This window comes from Pan paniscus, chromosome 19 (assembly GCF_029289425.2).
Source record: "Pan paniscus chromosome 19, NHGRI_mPanPan1-v2.0_pri, whole genome shotgun sequence".
Lineage (NCBI taxonomy): Eukaryota > Metazoa > Chordata > Mammalia > Primates > Hominidae > Pan > Pan paniscus.
The window spans coordinates 97,839,977-97,856,662 of NC_073268.2; the positions used below are offsets into that span (position 1 = coordinate 97,839,977).

Sequence of the window (16,686 nt, forward strand, 5' to 3'; positions counted from 1 at the left end):
GGCAGAGGCGGCGCAGTGCTAAGGGGACGGGGAGCCTCCTGCTGGCTGGCACCGAGAAGTCCACTCCCCGGCAGCCTGCTGGATGAGGGCGACACCCCTCACTGCCCAGGGCTAGGGTCTCAGCACACTGGACTCTAGCTCCCAGGCTACCACAATCCCACCGACAGCCCCCATGTCAGCGCCCAGTCTAGCCCAGAGGCCTGGACAGCAGTAAGTGGCCCTGCTCAGGCAGGACCGAGCCTGGGGCACCAGCTGAGGTGGGAGCAAAACACCCACCTCCCTCTCCAGGTGGACTTTTTTCCAGTCCGAATTACCAAATCCAATGCAAGGCAGCTCCACTGGCTGCTTCGGAACACTCCCATTTTCTTTCTCTGGTGACCCCTACTGTCCCCAAGCACAGCCCCGCCAGCTGCACGGAACCCAGAAGGCAGGGCTCCCCTGCCCACCTTCGCCATCCAGGAACAGTCATCCTTGGCAAATATGAGCACAGCGGATCCAGGGAGACCCTCGGAGGGTGTCCCTCAGGGCAGTTTGTATGAGGTGACAATGCTGGGAAGGAGCCTTCCAGGCACAGGAGTGCAGAGCTCAGAACAGAGATGACAACACGCCCCAGGGTCACGGCTGAGACGGGGCCCCCACGTGCTCAGCCGACGCCAGGGGCTCCCTTCAACGGACCTCTCCTCCTGTCCGTTACAGAAGTGGAGGCCCCTCCTGGAGGCGGAAGTCACTGGCCAGCACCTCCACAGCCGCCTGAGACCCCCAGCCAGAGCCGGCACTGCTCACTGGGGCTCCTCGGGTGGTGGGCAGATGACGCCCAGCGAATCTGACTGAGCCGGGGCCTCTGCAGAGGGGTGTGTTGGATATGGTGGGCACACAGGCAGTGTGGATGCATAAACCCAGCTGTCGTCAGGGGCAGAAGACCCCAGCGTGAAGGTCATTGTGGACAGCACCTACCTGCCCATCCCTGCCTGGTGCCACTCAGAGCTCGTGGGAGGGCTGGGCCTGGGGAGGTCTGCTGCCTGCAGGGCCGCCTTGTGTGGCACTCCCTCTCTAGGCCTGGGAGGGTCAGGGAGGCAGTAGCCACCCAGGCCACGGAGCTGCGGCTGCACCTGGAAAGCCACACTCAGGAAACACGCATCTCTGCACCCCGGGCTGTGCCACAGACGGAGGCGTCAGGGTTATGGGGCGCTGAGGCCGGGACTCTGCCACAGACGGAGGGTCGAGGTTACAGGGCGCCACGGGGCCCCTCCCGAAGCGGCCTGCAGGCTCACGGTCCTAACTCCACCCACGGTCCTGGTGAACAAATAATAAATAACCTGAAGCAGCAAACCAAACTGAGGCCTGATCGCCGACCCTGTCCAGGAGAAAACTGGAGAAACTTATATCCTCAAATGAATAACAGCACGTGAGCAACACTCAGAAACGTACACCCCACCCTAGCCCACCGAGTGGCAGGCATCCAGGCCAGCGGCCACTCCTGTCCCATGTTCCCTGCATACAGGTGGCCACTCCTGTCCCATGTTCCCTGCACACAGGCAGCCATGCCACAGCCAGCCATGGTGCACAGAGCATGTTCACAGGGGAGGCTGGTGGCCCCACCCTGCTGGCTGCACCCACACAGGACAGAGGCCACTGAGCAGGTAAGCACAATCCTCGGACCAGATCCAGGAGACACCCAGTGGGCACTTGCCCTGAGAAGGCTCAGAGAGCCAGGGTGGGCATACCTGAGAGCCGCGCTGCCTCCACCTTCATCAAACCCTCGGCCTCTCCAAGCCGGCCGCCAGGGGCTTCCTCTGCCAAGTCCTCGGGGACCTCCTCACTCACAGACAGTGTGGTGACAGTGCTCACCACCAGGACGCCCAGGCCGACCCACAGCACCACCTGAGGAGACAAAGACCCCAGGGGCGGGAGTCACAGCTGGCCCCCGCCCCTGCCCAGGGTATAAAACTGGCCTGGCAGAGAGGCTCAGGGACGGGGTGAGGCACGAGGAGAGTGGACATGACAAAGTCCCCCGAGGACGGGACAGGCGTGCAGTCGGCCCTGCCTGAGGACGGGTGTCCACTCCCAGGGAGACGGGCCCACCTGCCCGCGAAGCTCCCGACCACTGGGAGAGGGCTGAGCCCTGATGCGCTGCTGCCAGAGCATGGCAGGACTCCTGGCATCCAGCCTGTGGCTGACGTGCCCTCCACGCCAGCTGGGGTCATGGGCCAACCCTGTCAGAGCTATGCCAGCCATTCAGGACGGAGCGGGAGGGACAGCGGCTTCCAGAAGCTGCAGGTACATGACGAGCCTTAGGGGAGCAGAGGCTGAGCACTGCCCAACCTGCCTGGGGGAGGAACAGGAACCTCCAGGCAGACTTGAGCATCCCCGTCCATGTTGTCTACAAAGCGAGTGCTCCTGCACAACCCGCAAGGCTGGCCCCGTGCAGCAGACGCAGGCCCGTGCACATGAAGGGCTTGCCCCAAAGTCATCACAGCTGGCACCATGCATGGGTACGGGGGACAGAAATGGCCTTCGCCTCTCCTTAGCTGTGGTATGGTGCCCATTGGGGTCACCCTGTGAGCTGACCTCCAGGCAATCCTTTTGCCGAAGGCTCTCCCTGTGTGACCTAGTCCTCCCTCCTTCCCCCGCTCCTCGGCCAATCCTAAGCATCACATGTGCTGCCTCGGTGACTCTGAAAAACTCTACACTGCGTGGCCTGGCTCCTGCCACCCCGGCTCCCGCCACCCCGGCTCCTGCCACCCCTGCTATGTTAGTGAACACACTGGGCCCACTCCTCCCCAGTCATTCACGGGGCCACGGCAGCGGGTGCTGGTTTCTGCCTGGCCTGGCCCAGCGCAAGCTGCTCTCCCCAGGGAAGCACTAACTCCCGGTTGGGCAGAGCCTGTGTGCACTGGTAAGGCGGACTTCTGTAGAGCCAAGGGGCTGTGCCATTCCCTCTGTGGTCTCAGAGCCAGAACTCAAAATCCTTTTCTGAAAGGTATGTTGATTCTTAAAGAAAATCAGTTCAGAAGAACTGGTGAGACCTCCCTGGTCCAACACAATTAGAGAAGAGGTCTCCCCAGAGGGAAGGACTCGCGCTCTCAGAAGCTGGTGGCGGCTGAAAAAGACAACCTAGTGGAGAGCCCACTTCCTCTACTTCCTTCTCTGCCACCCGGAAACATTGGGCTGGTGTCGGCATCTCCGGACGCCAGGTGCTGCTGAGGCTCTGGGGTCAGTGGGCTCCGCTGAAGGGAGCCCGGCCGCAACGTGCCTCGGGGCTTGTAGGATGCCCAGGGAGCCCAAGGCCCCTCTGGCAGTAACCACAGCTGGCCGGAGCAAGCGGTGACGGCAGGCCTGCCCCAGGTGCACGTGGGGACACTGTCTGATGTACGTTCCGGACGGGGCCTGCAGGCTCGACGGCCCACAGAGCTCTACCCCACCCTGGCCCCGAATGTTCTCCTCCATTTGTAGATGCCCCTTCAGCCACGTTACATCTTCCTTGCAGTGAAGGGAAGAGTCCCAGGGCAGTGGTGGTGTCTGGAAGGTGACCAAAGCAGTCTTAAGATAATAAAAAGAGGAAGAAACCTGAACTCTCCCGAGGCTGCCCGATCTGTGTAGGGAGCAGGTGTGGAATGGCCTGCCCAGTCAGTGGGTGATATGGATGGCCATGGCTTAGAGGCCTGATGCCAGAAGGAAAGGCCATCAGAGACAGGCCTTGCGGACCTGTTACAGCCCTTGTGACCCCTCCTGCACCAGAGCTGCCCCTGGACCTCCATCTTCAAGGCCCTGCCCTCCCATCGAGGCCTCTGCCAGCCAGCACAGGGCAGAGACCAGGCTCGGGCCACCTGGGGTAAAGGGTCCGGATGGAAATTTAACCCGACCCACCAGGAAGCTGCCTGGACAGGAGACTGTGTTGTCTGGAAGCCCTGGGAAGCTCCTCTCAGTGTGGGAATCCTGCCCCGCAAGGCAGCACACCCTCGCCTCGTCCCGGGTGGATTTCTCTAACTGGGCACGTGCTAAGTGCATCTCACATTTCTCCAGCTGAGGGTGGACAGAAATGACCTTGCAGAGAAGCTACAAAAAAAAATTTATCTCCCTACTTGGACTTCCCATAACACCAACACGCTAATTACGGGATCTTGGTGAGAGTACCTAAATGGGAAGGGAAAGCACCTTTGCCACCGGCTGGTCAGGACAGAAGACTCCCCAGGTGGGAATCCCAGGAGCCCAGAGTTTGCCGTCCGCCAGGGAGCACAGCAAGACCCGGCTCCTCCAGGCCTCAAACGCTTTAGACCCAAAGATAAAGACATTGGTTGGTCATTTTATGTCAGGTTATTTTTAACGGGGACCTCATCTAAAACATCCATGGAGACTGATAGGCCAAAGAAACATCTCCATGACTATAATGATTTATTTCAACCCCCAACTTTCTGAGCTTAAAAATCACATGCAAAATCAAAACCATGAACTCACTCCATGCTGGGAGACAGCAAGCTTTCCAGGAAGACCCAGGACCGACGAGCCTTGGAAAGGACACAAGCGCAGGGAGGAGAACACGCTCGACCGAGGCCCTGCAGAGCGCCCTGAGTGCGAAGCTGATCGGCAGGGGAGGGGGGCTCCCCAACGGCCGCACAGGGACCCCCACCACCTGCCACCTCCCAGGGCAGCACCTGGGGATCGAACTCAGCCCCAAGTCCAAGAACATCTCGAAACACACCGTGGAGAAGTGGAGGCTTGAGGTCACCGTACACAGGGAGCCTGCATGGAGTCTTTGGGCTGGGACAAGGGCGGGACAATTCCAGACACGCGGGTCCAGGAAGCAGACCCAACCCTGCCCGCTGCCACGTACACACCTGCTGCCACCTCCCACCCCACGGCGTCCCCATCAGGAGAGCCATCCCTGGGCCCCCACAATGCACCAGACAGCACATTACTGCCGGCGAAACGCCACTCAGGACAAGCCCCCGGCGTGAGGGCAGCAGAGTAGCCCTGAACACTGAGATGGTGACGCCCCGGGCGCACCCCTGCCGGCTGGAAGGCTCCATCCCCTCTTTGCTGAGACCCCTCGTCCTGGCTCGCTGACTTTCAGGCTGTCAGGCTCTGCGGGGCACTTGCCGGTGACCACTGCCTTGAGCACGAGCAGCCGCTGGCCCGGCCGACAATGCCACAGTCCACATGCCCAGCCTTTCCTCTAAGACACACCCTGGCAGAGACACCAGCACTGCCCAGCTTGAGGGGACCCGTGGGAACGAGGAGGCCACATGGGCACTTGTGATAGCGCCTTGGGTCCATGCTTCATCCATGAGGGGGCAGCGCATGCAGTGACCAAATCCCAGTCTGTGGCTGCCACGTGCCAGGAGTGTGTGTGAGCGCCTTTCACTTCTGTGCCAGAGCCAGGGCGGGAACACGGACCCAGCAGCAGCAGCGGGCGCTGGGCATGTGGAAGCAGCACAGCATTCACTGAAGTCCCCAAGGCAGCTGTGAGAACTCTGCCGGGGACTGGGCCACAGACACCACGGAGTGGGCGCCGCAGTCCCCGAGGACAGGGTGGGTGCCAGGCTCCCCCGTGCTTGTCCTGCCACTGGAGTGTGGGAATCCAACCACGGGACGTGTGACGTAGACAAGGGAACGGTCAGTAGTTCCCTCGGAATCCCGAATAAGGGCGTAAGTGGAGTTCTGCACAGACGGGACGGCTGGGAACTTGGGGGGCCTGTGGGGAGCACAGCGGCTGCCCAGCCTCAGTGGCAGGGGGAAGCCCACGGAGCCCCAGCCCAGCCTCCAGCCCTATACTTCCAGCACAGCTTCCTGCACAGCCTAAGAACTTCCTTTGAGGACGCGGTCATTCAACGGACCAGCGTGCCAGACACCTGGTTTCAGAGCACCCCGTGACTTTCATTTCGGCAGCTATCAGATCAATACAGCCGCAGAGCCGGCCAGCAGGAGGAATGCAAGCCCACTCCAGACGTCTCACCTGAGCTTGGAAAATCCAGGGGCCTGACCAGGGGCCACGCACTGCCCGGATCGTAGCACCCTCCCCTGGAGAAGTGATCAGGGCCTCCAGACACACAAGGCGTCGCTGACTCAAATGCAGAGAGAAGCACCAGGGGCAGGGGAGAAAACACTCACTTTCACTCCACGCTCTGCACTTCAGCCATAAAAAGCACAGCTGGAGGTGGGGGCTCTGGCTGCTCTGCGCCACGCACCTCGATTTGGGTCTCAGGGCAGCCCAGCTGGCATCCAGGCACCACCCAGCAAGGCCCCGAGCCTCAGCAGGCCTTGGGGGTCCTCTCTGGTTACAAGCAGATGCCCCGCTGGTGGCTCGTGTCTGAGAGTCGCAGTGTGCATTTCACTGCATCTTCCAAGAGCAGGGGCCAGCTTTCAGGCCTTTCAGGGACTACTGCCCTCTGGGCGCACCCGTGAGGCAGCCTCCCGCGCCCCAGGGATCTGTCCTCTGAGTGGCCCTCAGGCACCTTCTAAGCCACCTGCTGCTACACTCCCTCATGGTTCCAGGGCAGCAGGACCAAAGCCCCAGCCTCACTCAGGACTGGAAAGACCCTCAACTTGCTGACTTTCAAAATAAAGAACCAAACAGGGCGGGCGTGGTGGCTCACACCTAGAATCCCAGCACTTTGGGAGGCCAAGGCGAGTGGATCACCTGAGGTCAGGAGTGTTCAAGACCAGCCTGGCCAACATGGTGAAACCGTGTCTCTACCAAAAATACAAAAAATTAGCCAGGTGTGGTGGCGCACGCCTGTAATCCCAGCTACTCGGGAGGCTGAGGCTGGACAATCACTTGAACCCAGGAGGCGGAGCTTGCAGTGAGCTGAGATCACGCCACTGCACTCCAGCCTGGGCGACAGAGCGAGACTCTGTCTCCAAAAATAAAAAAAGAACAAAACACGTGGTGGCAAATATATCTTTTCGATTCCCTCAGGGCCGACCTATTTTCCTGTCCCCTGGTTGATCTTCTGAGGACGAGCTGGAACATTCCTTCTTTTTCACGTCTTTCTCCAGCACAGCCTTGATTCACCTACTACACAGGTGTCCCCACTTCCCTGTCCACCCCAGCATATCACCAGTTGTGGCTCTTCCTGAGGTCCCTGGGCTGGGTACAGGCACCACATCGCTGAGAGTACTCAGACAGGCCAAGGCGCAGACCCAGGCCTGTGCCCCTCCGTGGGCGCAGCCGGAGCCCCTGGGACAGTGGCCACGCCGAGATGTTGCGCCACAGGCCCAGGGTACGGCCTTGTGGTGCTGACATCTCCGTACCTAAGGAAACAGGGCATGCTGAGCGGATGGCACACGGTGGTCTACTGGCCCCACGACCTACTGCGGAGCCGTAGGAGTGCTGGGGACAGGACGCACCAGACCCAAGTCAGAGGGAAAAAGAAACCTCTCCGTCTCCTCCACGCACAGCCAAACTGCAGTGAATGTGATTCAGTGTGCTTTCTAGCTTCCAAAAGACATGGCAAAGCAGGCACAGAGAGATGCTTATTTCACCCGATTCTGTGTGTGTCTACACATGTCTACATACCAAGTCAAAAGCCGACACTGGGCTAACGGGTAAACACTAGAAGCCATCCCAGAGTCAGTGACGCGCCAGCCACTCACACCAGCAGCGCCATGGCCACAGGTGTGTGACGCCACACACGGGCAAGAGAGGAGGAAGCGCTGCAGCAATTGGAAAGAGGGAGGCGATATCATCATTAGCTGCAGGTGAAAAGCCAAGAGATCCAGCAGGAGTACAGTAAGGTGAACGGGCGAAAATGTCACCTATGAAATCTCTAGCTTCCCTTTACACAAACAGCCACTTAGAAAATCCAGGGGGAGGGCCGGACGCGGTGGCTCACGCCTGTAATCCCAGCACTTTGGGAGGCCGAGGCGGGCGGATCATGAGGTCAGGAGATCGAGACCATCCTGGCTAACATAGTGAAACCCCGTCTCTACTAAAAATACAAAAAATTAGCCGGGTGTGGTGGCGGGCACCTGTAGTCCCAGCTATTCAAGAGACTGAGGCAGGAGAATGGCGTGAACCCAGGAGGTGGGGCTTGCAGTGAGCAGAGATCGTGCCACTGCACTCCAGCCTGGGCGACAGAGCGAGACTCCATCTCAAAAAAAAAAAAAAAAGAAAAAGAAAAAAAAAGAAAATCCAGCGGGAAAAGAGATCCCAGGATAGCATGCAGTGCAGCCAACAGCCGCCTGGGAAACAGATGGGGATGAAGGACCTACAGTGAGGTCTGGATAAGCCAAATGCAGTGCCTTCCTGCTGAGCAGGAGAGTTCGCAAGGACATCTGCACATCAGCTACAGTGTAAAGACGGCAATTCCCAAGTTAATCTATAGTTTCAATAAGCCCAGTTAGACCAAAAAATAAAAAGCAGGACTAATTTTTTGTTAGAGTCAGATGGGCTGATTCCAACATTCATACAGAAAATAAAACAAAGACTATGCAGAAAATGTATTATTAACAGCCAAGAGGCGAGATGAGAATTAAAGTGTTCCAAGAGCAACAAGTCACAACTCCGTGAGTGTTACCAGGGTGTGGCAACTAACACGCAACTAACATGCAACTAACATGCAACTAACACGCAACTAACACAGTACGGAAGGGCAGACCAGCCAATAAAGTAAAACACAGGTCCCAAGTTAGGCCCAAATACATATAAGAATTTAATCTACAATAGCACTAACATTTCCCATCAGTGATGGATTATTCAATAAATCATGTCTGACGACTAGGGAACCATCTAGAAATAAACTGAGGATACATACTTTGTTTCTTACACCAAAATAAAATACAGGTGGATCAAAGATTTAAATTAAAAAAATGAAGTCATTAAAGTACTAAAAAAATGAGGGAGGAATTATTTTAAAATAATACTGGAGTAGGGAAATTCTAACTATGGCCCTCCCCCTCCTTCTTCTTTTAAAATAGTACTGGAGTGTGGAAATTCTAACTATGACTCTTTCTTTCCTTCCTTCCTTCCTCCCTCCCTCCCTTCTTTCTTTCCTTCTTTCTCCTGCTAACTCACAGAACAGATGTTTTTTCTAAGGAAGCCCAATGGACTAAAACATGGGACCTGGCATAGCAGGACATGTGCCATCTGATGGGCAGAGGCTGAGGCTCTCATGCTATCTTAAGCTCCTAAAACTCACCAAGAAACTTCCTCATCAAGCTATGGCATAATAGCTGGTATCAAACTGGTCTTCCTATTTAAAACAATGGTAAAAGCTGGATAAAAACAATAAAAACACCCAACCAAAGACACTGGTAAACAACTCTGTCAGCTCAGACTTGAGAGGTCCAGATCCCAGAGGACAGAGAAAAGCCCTTAGTCACAGAGAGGTCAAGCCTGTTGCCCTTGGAGACTCATCGATCATTGGGACTAAGCAGACAAGACAAGAGAGCACAACAGCTAGAGCCTGGGCACACTCACAGGGCTGGGCACCGAGAAGCAAGAATGAGGGCGCTCCAGCAGCCAGAGCTCAAGGGAGAGAAGGAAACCTCGGAGAAGGACACCACTCCACATTCTGTGTGCAAAAATCTCCCCCAAAGCACTTGCCAGCTATCAGCTAGGCAGAGAGGAGCCAGCAAGATGATGAACGCCAAGCAGAAGATGAACGCCAAGCAGAAGATTCACCATTTGAGGGTGTCACTGCCCAGCTGAGACCCCAGAAGGGCTGTACCCTAGGAACAAGGCCAACTGAAAACACATTTGCCTCAATGGGACACAGGCCTTCTGCCTATCCCCTGTATGATGAATGAATGACAATGTCACCCAGAACTTCTACGATTTCTCAAACACAACATCTGCAAAATACCAGGCACACTAGAAAACAAGACCCCAGGACAAAAACACAAGAAGCCACAAAGAATCAATATCAATACTTTTTTCTTTTTCTTCTTCTTTTTTTTCTTTTTTTTTGAGACGGAGTCTCTTGCTCTGTTGCCCAGGCTGGAGTGCAGTGGTGCTATCTCGGCTCACTGCAACCTCCACCTCCCAGGTTCAAGTGAGTCTCCTGCCTCAGCCTCCCAAAGTGCTGGGATTACAGGAGTGAGCCACCACGCCTGGCTCAATAATTACTATTTGAAACAATAACAACGTCTTGTGGAGTTTTAAATAAGGGTTGATATCAACTGCGTAGTATAATCATTAGAAGAATAGAAATGTACCAACAAGCTAAAAGAAGAGTAAATATTTAAAATGTTTGATTGATCCAAAGAAAGTAAAAGCAAAAACAGAAAAAGGACATATGAGACAAATAATAGGACATAAGTTGAAAGTTTTCCCTCAAAAATCAGTTATTATATTAACTGTAAATAGTCTTAAATACTCCCATTCACAGACTGAATAAGAACAAGACAAAATTCAACTGCGTGCTGTTATAAGAGACATACCATGAATATAATGGACTAGAGAAATCAAAAGAAAAGGGATGAAACAAGCTATCCTGTGCAAATACAAACCCAAAGCAGAACTAAGTTAGCTACAAAGCCAACTTTAAGGAGAAAAGTATTTCCAATGATAAAAAGGAGTATTTAACACGATAAAAGACAATTCAACAAGGAGATATAACCAACTTCAATCTGTCTGCTCCTAATAACATGGCTTCAAACTAAAAAGCAAAAAGTGATGGAACTAAAAGGAAAAATAAACAAATCTGCAGTTACAGTAGGAATTATCATACCTTTCTCACAACTCATAAACAAGATGATTAAAAAATCCATAAGGGGCTGGGTGTAGTGGCTCACGTCTATAATCCCAGCACTTTGGGAGGCTGAGGCGGGTGGATTATTTGAGGTCAGGATTTGAGACCAGCCTGACCAACATGGTAAAACCCTGTCTCTACTAAAAGTACAAAAATTAGCTGGGTGTGGTGGCACACACCTGGAATCCCAGCTACTCAGGAGGCTGAGGCAGGAGAATTGCTTGAACCCAGGAGGCAGAAGTTGCAGTGGACCTGAGCCAAGATGCTGAAGAAGTGGCTGACACACGTGGACGTGTATTCTAATGTACACTGTAAGAATCTATTCACCGCAACTTGAAGACAAGGCAAGATCATTCCAGAATGCTGGAGGACCTTTGGGGTGGGGGTGGATGACAGTGAGGCATCCATAGGGAGCTCTGGGGTGCCGGGATGTCCTATGTCTGCTCTGGATGGTGGTTCCACGTGGTTCACTTTGTAAAAACTTATCAGGTTGAGGCCAGGCGCGTTGGCTCACACCTGTAATCACAGCACTTTGGGAGGTGGAGGCGGGTGGATCACCTGAGGTCAAGAGTTCAAGACCAGCGTGACCAACACGGAGAAACCCCGTCTCACTAAAAATACAAAATTAGCCCAGCGTGGTGGCTACTCAGGAGGCTGAGGCAGGAGAATCACTTGAACCTGGGAGGCGGAGGTTGCAGTAAGCCGAGACTGCACCACTGCACCCCAGCTTGGGCAACAAGAGTGAAACTCTGTCTCAAAAGAAAAAAAAAAAAAATCAATATATTCCAGTAAGAAAAAGCTCAACAACTCCATAAAAAGTGAGCAAAGAACACAAGCAGTTCACAGAAAAAGAAACGCAAGTGGCTTCTAAACCCATGAAAAGACACTCAAGTTCCCGCCAGAGAGGCCAATAATGATGAAGCCTGGAAGGTCCTGGGTGCAGGGACAGAGGCCTTGAGCCTGGCTGGGAGTGACGCTGCAGGCACTTTGGGTAGAGCCACCACATTTACAGATGCTCACACCCCTGACACAGGATTCCATTTCTAGAAGGCTTCCTACAGACGCGTGCTCAAATACGTCGACATGCTCATAAACACAGATATTCATCGCGATTCTGTCTGCAATAGCAAGACTGGAGAGGTGAGTCCTTCGGAGACTGGGATTATGGAATCTTCCTACCACGGAACCCATGAAACGGCTAAAAATAGCGAGGCAGCTCTGTGCCCACGGCTGTGGAGCAACCTGACCTGCACAGGGTTTTGAGCAAAAGCAGCAGGAAGCTGTGTTACAGTTAAAGAAAAACCCACAAGCACGCACATCTCCGTGGGAGGGTCGCACCAGGAACAACGGTGGGTGGTGGCCTCAGGGGTGGGCGGCTGGGGAGGGGACTCAGAGGTGGCAGCAGGTCCATGGGCAATCAGGCACCGCAGAAACACCATGGGGAAAGCGCTTACGACTCAGCTAAGTCGGCTCTCAGGAAAACCCGATGCACAGCTTGAGCAGCTTAGTGTGGCCCTGCTGGGCAAAGACCGTGCGTCATGGTGAACCCAGGGTTCCCCAGGCTGACTGGACCAAGTCCCTTTTGTGGGTTTTAAGTTTCTTGACAGAACCCATCTGAAAACGCTGAACCAGGGGCTTCCTCCCGCCTCCACCTCTCCCCAGCCAGACCCATCAGCCCTCGTCCAGGCCACCCCACGAGCAGCACGCACCTGGGAGGAAAGTGCGTTCTTGTGGATTTTCTTGTAGATCAGCGCCGGGCAGATGAAGCAGATGAGGCTTCCCATGGTCGCTCCCGTGAGGCCCAGGATGGTCTCCACTAGGTTGGAGAAGTGACAGGAAGGGATGAGTGGGGAAGGGCTCTGGCAAGGAGGGGACCTGAGCTTTTGCCCTGCACACAGGTGAGCAAGCCAGCATTGAAGGAAATGCCGTCTAGGCGTGAGCCGGGAGCAGAGACGCCCTCTGTGCCCAGAAAGCCTGACAACCGCGGCTGATTCCTCCAACAGTGCATTTAGGCCCCGGGGTGAATTCTCTGATGGTTCATCTTTAAAGAGTCAGACACTAGGGACCTCCTGCCGAAACCAGATGCTGGCTGCGCATGGCACGGCTCCTGCGCCGCCTCTCCTGCCTGCTGCTCCATGAGTGGCCCTAGGAAGGCAGGACCTATCCTAGGGCAGGTGTAGAGGCCAGGGCCTGGCGGGTGCTGCCCGGCTGCAGCCCCTGCCAGGAGCCCAGACAGATCACCTCTAGGGCTGTTCCCTGGGGAGTGCGCGTGCGAGTTCTGCTGTGGATCTGATGACAATGAGCTCTGTCTTGTCTGCTAGGGAGTGGGTGCATTTGGGTAACATAAATATGTTCAGAGCCTTCAACGCTTCCCTTGGTAATGCATCACCAAAATCAGAAGTCAAAAGAATCAACAGGACAGCATGCGCTGTTCTAGAATAGTTGGTTCTACAAATTGAGCCTGTGTCCCGGCACTGCAGTCTCTCTCTGCCCAGGTGTCAATGGGTGCCTCCTGTTCCATCAAGCTGACAGATTTTTTTTTTTTTTTTTTTTTGGCTGGAGTGTAGTGGAGTGATCTCAGCTCACTGCAAGCTTCGCCTCCCGGGTTCACACCATTCTCCTGCCTCAGCCTCCCAAGTAGCTGGGACTACAGGCACCCGCCACCACGCCCGGCTAATTTTTTTGTATTTTTAGTAGAGACGGGGTTTCACCGTGTTAGCCAGGATGGTCTCGATCTCCTGACCTCGTGATCCGCCCGCCTTGGCCTCCCAAAGTGCGGGGATTACAGGCGTGAGCCACTGCGCCCAGCAAGCTGCCAGATTTTTTTTTTTTTGAGACGAAGTTTCTCTCTTGTTGCCCAGCCTGGAGTGCAATGGCGCAATCTTGGCTCACTGCAACCTCCTCCTCCCGGGTTCAAGTGATTCTTTTGCCTCAGCCTCCCAAGTAGCTGGGATTACAGGCATGCACCACGACGCCCTGCTAATTTTGTATTTTTAGTAGAGACAGGGTTTCTCCACATTGGTCAGGCTGGTCTTGAACTCCCAACCTCAGGTGATCCACCCACCTCAACCTCCCAAAGTGCTGGGATTACAGGTGTGAGCCACCGCACCCGGCTCAAGTTGCCAGATTTTATCCCCTGCCTTTCTCTGTGGGCCAGAGAAAAACTGACAAAGTCTCTAGACTTTTTTAAGAGACCAGAGAAGACGGTCTCTGTGCAGGTCTCGTAACTGTGCAGGTCTTGGTTGATGCCGAAGCCCCCGGGTCCCACTCCCCGGCAATAGGGCAGCCCTCCCGCCTTACCGTTGGGGATAAGGATGCCACCGACCATGGTTCCAAACACCACAGAGAGGGTAAGTGCTTTAAACCGGAGAGGGGGCATGTAGCCCCCTGCTGCAAAGGTGCCATCTTTTTGCTGTACAAAAGAAAAAAAAAAAGGTTTTGAAATGACTGATTTCCTCCACCACTCTCCTAGAAAGCAAAGCCTGAAAGGGCTCTGCCAGGCACACCAGGCACATCTCCACGTGAGGCCGGCCGCGCACTCACCTGGCAGGTGAGCCTGACCAGCACAATCAGATCTGGCTGAGCAACTTGAACGGGAACCTGCAGCATGCCAGGAAGGCACGAGGGCTTCTCACCCCAGGCACAGACCGTACATTTTACAACCTCCTTTTGAAATGCGAGTATCGAGTCCTTCCGTTTTCCTTTTTGCTTTTAGAGCAATACCACGAGAGTTTTTTAAGTGCCAGGAAGTATGGCGAGCAAAACACAGGCTGCACAGCGCCGCTCCTGCCGAATGCCCCAGGCCTCTCCTGGCCCACAGGTTTCAGGGTGCAGGCAGAACCCCCCAAACACACGCACATGCTCACGCACACATGGCCGTGTTATCTCCAGCAGATGTGCAACAAGCAGTGAGCAATTTCAAAGTCCAGGAAGAAGAAGAGAGAAGGGCACAATGAGGCCCTAATTTCAAGTGCCTGTTTTGGCCCCAGGGTGCAGCCAGGACTCTACTGATCTGCACCGGGATGCCAGGGCCATTCATTCCGGAGGAGGCGGCAGAGCCAAGGACGGATGGCCTCAGACCCCACCTGCCCCAGGGCCCCCAGCTGTGGTCTCTAGTACAGGACACAGGAGCCAGACCACCTGGCTCAAATCCTTGCTCTGCCACTCACCAGCCCCAGCTGTGTGCCCCTAGGCAAATGACTTAACATCGGTGCCTCAGTTTCCTCATCTGTCAACAGAAGCATCTCCTCATCCAGCCGTGGTAAGGACCAAATAAGTTAACACACAGGACGGACTGGCCGTGATGACTCTCCCTGGGCTAGGAAACAACTGCAGAACTTTCTAGAACTAGTTTTGAAGCATGCCATTTTCAGAATGGACTTTTACATTGGATGGACTGTGGAAGACGGAGCCACAATTTCCTATCGGCCTCAGGGCGGTAATTTGTATACAGGCCATGGAGGTGGCGGGTTAGGTCCATCACACAAGAGTCCCGGTCCTAGAACTTTACCTATGACATAGACCCAGAGAAGGGGAGAGGGGACTTTAGCACGAAGACTGTCGTGAGATGGTTAGCCACGAGAGGTCAAGGGTGAAGGTGCAGTGCACCCAGGCCCCTGCAACAGGTGGAGAAGCAAGGAAGCAGAGCCCCTGCAGGCTTGTAGGGACCGTGGAGAAACGCTCACGGCACATGGGCCGAAGACAAGAAAGCAGGTGGCATGGCCGCAGCCGCACCTCCAGGAAAGGAGAAGCCACGGGCGCTGATGGAGGAAACAGCCAGGTCCACCTTGGGATGAAGGGGATTGCGTAAGCTTTCCCACTTGAGTCACAATACATTTAACGCCATTGTCAATTTTTTAACAAGATAAAAATGGGTCATGTACAGAAATACAGATGCTGCTCAGGTACAAAACATCAAACACTGGAAGTTGGCCTGGCCGGATGCGCGGAGGGACCCCACGGCCATATGACGGGCTCTGGCCTTGCCTCCTCGATCCTGCCTCACCCGTGCCCAGGTGCCTGAACTCTGCAGAAGAGAGGAGCACTAACACATTGGGGAGGCACCCAGTCTTTGGTGCTTGGCCTCTGCTGCGAAGCCAGAGGCACGTGGCTGGTGGAAGTCTGCAGGAGGCTGTGGTGACCGCACACCTGGCCACATGGACAGTGAGCCAATGCTAATGTTCCCAAGGCCCAGAGAGACCCACCGCCCCCAATGTGGCTGCTGCACTCTCCCCTGGATTCTCTGAGACCACTCAACCCGCCTTGGCTGAAACAGTTCAAGAGGAACGTGTGCCTCTAGCCACCAGGAGTTCCAGCTGACGGGACATACCAGGCTCACAGATCTCAGGCTGCGGGACAGAAGATGGATGGGCCACCGGGCAGAGCTCCCAAGGGGAGGCAGGAGGGGAACCTGGACGGGGCAGGGCTCCTCCAGCACTGCAGAGTGGCGTCTGCACCCCCATGCTCGGAGCGCAAGACAGCACAGCGGGCCTTTCATGGTTCACTCTGCCGCAAGGAGAGAACCAGGACAGCCCCATGCTCGGGGCGAAAGACAGCGCAGTGGGCCTTTCATGGTTCACTCTGCCACAAGGAGAGAACCAGGACAGCCCTCTGGTTTCAACTCCTACAGGTGAAAGTTTCTTAGAAAGAACTAAGTAGCTGCCTGGCCTACATATGTTACAGTGAAAAAACCCAGCCTCACTTTTTATTTTTCTTTCTCTTTTAGAGACAGGGTCTCACTTTGTAGCCCAGGCTGGAGTATGGTGGAGCGGTCATGTCCCACTGCAGCCTTGAACTCTTGGTTCAAGCGATCCTCCTGCCTCAGCCTCCCGAGTCACTAGGACTACAGGCATGCGCTGCCATGCGTGGCTAATTTTTGTTAATTTTTTGTAAAGATGGAGTCAAGTGATGTTGCCCAGGCTAGTTTCAAACTCCTGGGCTTAAGCAATCCTCCCACCTCGCCCTCCCAAAGTGCTGGGATTACAGGTGTGAGCCA

At 55.0% G+C, this 16,686-nt stretch overlaps 1 protein-coding gene across 6 annotated transcripts in view; it reads right to left on the reverse strand.

Annotated features, from left to right (window-relative positions):
* Positions 1–16,686, reverse strand: part of SLC38A10 (solute carrier family 38 member 10) — a 51,464-nt gene that overhangs the window by 14,821 nt on the left and 19,957 nt on the right. For 4 of the 6 annotated variants that reach the window (XM_003831128.5, XM_008956511.4, XM_008956513.4 and 1 more), the window contains 3 exons: positions 13,992–14,103; positions 12,401–12,507; positions 1,725–1,881 (listed from right to left, as the gene is read on the reverse strand). In XM_003831128.5, coding sequence (XP_003831176.2) covers positions 1,725–1,881; positions 12,401–12,507; positions 13,992–14,103 — 376 coding nt within the window. The remainder of the gene's footprint in view (positions 1–1,724; positions 1,882–12,400; positions 12,508–13,991; positions 14,104–16,686) is intronic. The other 2 variants (XM_063599485.1, XM_008956512.4) reach the window with 1 other exon arrangement.